Consider the following 5,971-nt stretch of genomic DNA (forward strand, 5'->3'; position numbering starts at 1 on the left):
AGGATATTCGGTGTGTTGCAAGCTTGATTTGCCATTTTTCAAGGTCATGCTTGCTTATGGGATAAGAAATCCCTCTCAAATGTCATGATTGCATGTGTAATTCTACACAATATGTTCATCGAGGATGAGATGGATTTAAACTTAAAGTTTTCTATGACAATATTGGTAGTCGTGTCAAGCCTACCAGAAACCCATATGTGATCAATGCATTTCTTGAGACCTACCGGCAGATTGAAGACCGTGACAAACACAGGCAGCTACACAACGATCCCATCGAGTATCAGTGGCAAATGTACGGGCAATAGACTCCAATTTTATTAATTCGATCTTTTTGTTTTCATGTGTGTTTTGAACATTTTTTTAATTCTGGACCATTTGTTATTGTAATAATTTTGAATTGTACGATGTTAAAACATTTAAGTTTCGTATGTATTGTTGTTTTTATTTGAGTTATATACCTAAATTCATGATTTGCGGTACGGATTTGCAGCACCATGCGCTGTCGGGCCGAACAGATGCCGTGAGACTCGATGAACTACGAAAATCATATATTGCAGTAATGTTGCATGAGATTCGTGAACTATATGAACAATTCACTAGGCTCCAGTCGAGCCTCATTGGTCGGGAAGCAAATGAAGGTGATCATCGACATTCAAAGCAAACGAGTGAGCTTAGAAGACGATGCTTATAGCTATCACGCGCTAGCCAACGGTGGCCCGGACGGTTGAATTTCATTATGGCACGCCCAAATTGTTGAATTGTAATTTATTTTGCTTTGATTGTTGAGTTTGTGATGAATTTGTGCTATATGATTAACGTGCATGAATTTACTTGAATTTGAGGATTTTGACATGAGAAGTGTGGTTGTTCGCAGGACTTTTGAGGGGCTGTCCGGGGTCGCCACGAGGCATGTTCACGGATGTTTAGGGGCTGGATTTCCCAGTCCGGCTATACATGCTCTAATGATTAATAAATCCCTTCTTGTAAAAACAATAGTACTCCCTCTGTCCTAAAATATAAGAATGATTTTTACACTATGTTAGTGTAAAAAACGTTCTTATATTTTAGGACGGAGGGAGTAATTAATAAATCTCATTTTTGATTAAAAAAACTCACTGTACTATTGCTCAATACAAACCGGGCGAGCACCCAAAATTTCTGCGTAAAATTCGCGCCCGCGGGTCTTCCCTCCAAAATTCTGCCAGAGCGCGCGCGGAAGCACACCTGCCGCCCGCCCACAATTTAGCCAGGTCAGCGATCCGCGTCGAAACGCATCCAGCCCGTCCATCCCAACAGCGGCGAACGGCTGATATCGATTGACGTCATCGATCCGCGGCACCACCCCTCCGCCAATCAGCTCTCGCCTCTCCCATCTATAAAATTCCCCGCCCCCCTCCCCGTCTTCCCACATCTCATCTGCAATCCCCACACCTCCCACACATCCTCCGGCGAAACCAAACCCCAGCCCGCCGCACCGTCAGCACCCCTGGCGCCCAAGGCCGAGAAGCAGCCGGCGGCGAAGAAGAAGGGCAAGAAGAAGGCCAAGAAGAGCGTGGAGACGTACAAGATCTACATCTTCAAGGTGCTGAAGCAGGTGCACCCCGACATCGGCATCTCCTCCAAGGCCATGTCCATCATGAACTCCTTCATCAACGACATCTTCGAGAAGCTCGCCGGCGAGGCCGCCAAGCTGGCGCGGTACAACAAGAAGCCCACCATCACGTCCCGGGAGATCCAGACCTCCGTCCGCCTCGTCCTCCCCGGCGAGCTCGCCAAGCACGCCGTCTCCGAGGGCACCAAGGCCGTCACCAAGTTCACCTCCTCGTAGAGTGCTCCTGCTCCTGTGTCTCGTAGTTAGCTGTCCGGGTGTGTTTGTGGCCGTGTAATCGTGTAAGAATCGCACCGCGATGTTTCTGTATCTCGAGAAATAGTAACGGTGCCTGCCTCAATGTTCGGTACTACATGTTCGTCTTAATTTCTTCTCGTCTTGTGATCTTGATTCACGAAGCAAGTGTCGATCCTTCTAATTTCCATGGGGATTCAGACTCTGCTTTTCCTTTGCGGGAGAAGTGAATTTCTCTCGGCGGTTCTGCTTCTCCGTTGAATTTGCTAGAACGGTACGCGATCTTCGCCGTTGAATTTCGTGAATAAGAAATGACAAATCAATTGGCGGGAAGTTCACTCGCTCCTTAGATCAATTGTTATCTCTCTTCAAATCGGGAGGGAGAAGTTGTTCATGATCTCTTCAAATCGTGTCCGCGCCAACCGCAGTTCTGAAATTTCTGCTTGACGGATCCGACAGAAACTGTGTTTCAGGGATAGGATTTCTGTTCCATTACTATTTTGTTTTTACAGTTTTTCTAAAGCACTATATTTGTTTGCGCTTTGACTGATAGAAACCGTGCTATGCTTCATGTCCTAATCGCACATTCATTTTTTGTACTGGCAGTAGTATTCAGGCAATTTCTCTTGGTGGTGCAGTTCAGGCATTGCTTTGTACTTGTACGGTGCTAATTCAGAGGGTGCGCTGTATGCTCTATGATTTTTTGTCTAGTAATTGCCTGAAGAATTTATCCTGGCAGCTTGCTTTCAGAATGGAGAAACTCATGCCATTTAGGCCTTGTATAAGGGAAGGTGCTTAGAGAAATAAACCAGACTTTTTTTAAGCATGAGTGCTTATTTGTACAGGATAGACGCTTAACTAAGCATCTTTAACTAAGCGTCTTTCCTGTATAAATAGGCATCGGTGCTTCAGAAAAACGCGGTTTATTTTTTTAAGCATCTCTCTAAGCACCTCTCATTGTACTATATGTCAAGGGCTTTCAGAAGTGCCATCCTGCTAACACATGCCTCTGAGAACCAACTGAAACAACATATATTGCCTCTGCGCCATGTTGCCACATACTGAACCAACAGCACTATGAGAATATGCAATCTTCAAGTGTGTGCGCTTCGTACTTTCTGCTAACGGAAAACAATCTATGAAAATATGCGATCTTCAGCAATCGATCCCATCATGTACTGTCAGTAATATCAGCATATGTTACGAGTTCCAGTGCTATGTGCCTGGCTTCTGCTGCAGCTGTTCAATTTCAGTTCCAGGTCTGCCAAGAATTCGACCTTCGTTCATCCCAGATCTAGCTCAATTTCCATACATAAATTTTCAAACAAGCAAGAACTCACGATTCACTTTTAAAGAAGATAGAGAAGATAGATGCCATAGATACAAGCCTTTATTTCCAGCCGAAAAAACACCAGACGGCTTTGTATCAAAACAGCAAAAGAAGAAATGTTGCTGTGTTTATTTTGATTATCATGCACTCGGTATGTTCCCAAACAAGAATTAGTGAACGTATCAACAACACGGGGCCAAGATGAATGTAAGAGTACCGGTAACAAGCTGGTTCATCCATCACGTGATTAAATCCACTGCAGTGTTCACTACCTGGATGCAAGCGCAACAAGCTTACAATGGCCGTTGCTTTCCAAGACAAAATTATATCAGTAACTAGAGCCACCACTGCACATGCTTCGCTCTATTTACATCATCGCATGACGCATCATGACGTAGATCCTTTGCTGCCCGTAGTCATGAAAGATTCACCGCATCCACACTCCCCTTTCGAGTTCGGGTTTATGAACACAAACTCTGACCTGCAACACACGCCACCATCAGTAACCAACAAGAGGTAGGCCAATGGAGGTCGAAAACAAGCATGTTCTGCACAGAAACTAGAGACCGCACCTCAGTGGATCGTCGACGAAGTCCATCTTGGTGCCGATCACATGCATCAGGGCCTTGGGGTCAATCAGCACTTTCACACCCTTCTCTTCAACAAGCTCATCGAACTTCCCTTTTTCTTCTGAACAAGGAGAGATTCTTTTTTAGCATGGACAGCAGAAAACAAACGATGGAAAATGTAGAAGCTAGTTCAATCTGCACAATAATAGGATGATGGTACAGTGATATTTATTCTTGTCTTGGGAAATCTTAGGCTCAAAAGATTGATCTATCTATGGATAACACCAGTACCCCATTAATCTGTACCAACATCTGACTAATGCTACAGTTGATATGCATTCTTGGTTTGGGAAATTAAGCTCAATAGATTGATTTATTTATTAAAAAGTAATGTGTTCCATGCTGGGCACCTAGATTGCACCTATGCGGATACACGTATCCGTATCGGGGCGATATGGATACGTAAATATGTCATTTCTGAAAAGTGCCAATACAGGTCTAAGTTTGACTATTTTTGAAAAATAATATATAAAAATATGTTAACAATTAAGCATCAAGTCATTTAGCATATATTTAGCCAGTGCAGTCCAGTATCTTCTTATCCATGATTCCAACAAAAGCAAGAACCAACAGCCAAACAGTAGCAGCAATTTAGCAAACATAAAAGTTCAGTTAGAGAGAAAGGGAGGAAGAGGAAATCAGCAGCCTTCCATTAGATAGAATTCTACAGGAAAGTGGGGGGAAGGGGAGCTGGAGGACCGGGGAAAGAAGCCCACCACCGGCACCACTAATTTGTAGCATATATTTAGGGGAGCCTGAGAGGTATTGGGGACATATCGAGAAAGAATCTGTATCGGATACGGTATTCAATACAGATATACTGGTTGCTGGAAGTATCGGTGTTTTCTTGCTGGGCACGGCTCACTAATCTGTACCAACATCTGAACAAGGCTGCATAATTGTACATAAGGGCAAGGCTTTTTATGACACAGACCAGGCAAAAACATTAGATCGGCGAACTAATAATCGGAGAAATTGTTCAACCAGATGTTACTAAGAAAACTGAAAATGGTATGAGTTGAACAGCGCGGCCTACATATCAAACGAAAGTTCAGAATACTAAACATCATGGCTTGGCCATAAACATAACAAACATTTTAGCAAACAAAATATACAGCATGGAACCCTGCATATTAGATGTTGGAGGATGGAGGCAGGGCTAAGCAATATAGCGACGATTCCAAATATTAACTTACAAATATGAATGTTCACTTCCTCTCCTCTGGCACTTATACAACAATCTCAAGAAATGGTATACCAACGAGAGATTACCTGACAAATTAATTCACTAAGTTTGGTGATATTATCTGGCCATTTAATTCACAATGTTTGGCCAGCTTATGTGGCCATTAAACTCACTAGGTTTAGACAGATTATCTGGCAATTTAATTCACTAGGTTTGGCGCGTAAATTGCTGTAATATTGAAGAGTTTCTGCATGATATTTTGCAAGATGCAAAGCGCTTCATGCCTCTGAAATGCTGAACTAATTAACTTGAAACTCATGCGTTGGAGCAGCAACACCGGGCAATAGGACATGCAATTTTAACGTATGAATATGTTCACCTTCCCCCCTCTGAAACTTGTACCGCGATCTTACTAAATGGCATGTGAGGATTAATTTATCAGGCCAGTTAATCATTAGGCTCGCTGTATATATCTCTGTAAAATTGCAGAGTTCTCCGAATAATTCTTTGCAAGATGCAGAGCTTGGCATCTCCATTGCTCTAAAATACCGAACCACCAGCAACAAGGGAATCTCAACATGAAACCAATACGCTGGAAACGCGAAGCTAGCATACCGGCGTAATTGAGCGTGTAGGACAGGCCGTTGCAGCCGCGCGCCTTGACGCCAAGGCGCAGGTAGGGCCGCTGCCTGAGGTCGAGGAGGTGGCGCACCCTGGCCGCCGCGGCCTCCGTCAGGGTGAGCGCCTGCTTCCGGGCCGCGGCCCCCGCCCTCTGCCCCGCGGCCCTCAACGCGGACGACGACATGGTTCGCCGGCGCGGCGGCAGGCACGTACGATTCGTCTCGGCAGGAAGAGCCTTGCACGGCAGGATTACGCCGGGGCGTCCCGGATCTCCCCCCTCCTGGCGCGCCTGCTCTCCTTCCGAGGCCTCCGATCGAGGGGGCCGGCGGCAGCGGCGCGGCTGGGTACGCGGGGGCGGGGGG

The 5,971-nt window shown here is 45.1% G+C and overlaps 2 protein-coding genes across 2 annotated transcripts; one reads left to right on the forward strand and one right to left on the reverse strand.

Annotated features, from left to right (window-relative positions):
- Positions 1-1,279: 1,279 nt before the first annotated feature.
- On the forward strand, positions 1,280-1,961 carry LOC125530760 (histone H2B.4-like; the record flags this gene model as incomplete). The annotated part of the gene is made up of 1 exon (XM_048695161.1): positions 1,280-1,961. A coding segment is annotated over one exon (549 nt), but the record flags the coding sequence as incomplete, so codon positions are not given.
- A 1,322-nt stretch (positions 1,962-3,283) lies between these two features.
- LOC125530759 (iron-sulfur assembly protein IscA-like 1, mitochondrial) lies at positions 3,284-5,965 on the reverse strand. Its single transcript, XM_048695160.1, has 3 exons — positions 5,604-5,965; positions 3,746-3,863; positions 3,284-3,654 (listed from the first exon to the last, which is right to left on the reverse strand). The coding sequence occupies exons 1-3, from the start codon at positions 5,791-5,793 to the stop codon at positions 3,561-3,563; spliced, it is 402 nt and encodes a 133-aa protein (XP_048551117.1). The 5' UTR covers positions 5,794-5,965; the 3' UTR covers positions 3,284-3,560.
- Positions 5,966-5,971: the final 6 nt, after the last annotated feature.

This window comes from Triticum urartu, unplaced genomic scaffold (assembly GCF_003073215.2).
Source record: "Triticum urartu cultivar G1812 unplaced genomic scaffold, Tu2.1 TuUngrouped_contig_6541, whole genome shotgun sequence".
In the NCBI taxonomy this organism is placed as follows: Eukaryota; Viridiplantae; Streptophyta; class Magnoliopsida; order Poales; family Poaceae; genus Triticum; species Triticum urartu.

Coding starts and splice junctions, on each gene's coding strand:
- LOC125530759 (XM_048695160.1), bottom strand. CDS start 5,793: ATGTCGTCGTCCGCGTTGAGGGCCGCGGGGCAGAGGGCGGGGGCCGCG. Junction 3,864..5,603: donor CTACACGCTCAATTACGCCG/GTATGCTAGCTT, acceptor CTCCTTGTTCAG/AAGAAAAAGGGAAGTTCGAT. Junction 3,655..3,745: donor TTCGTCGACGATCCACTGAG/GTGCGGTCTCTA, acceptor CGTGTGTTGCAG/GTCAGAGTTTGTGTTCATAA.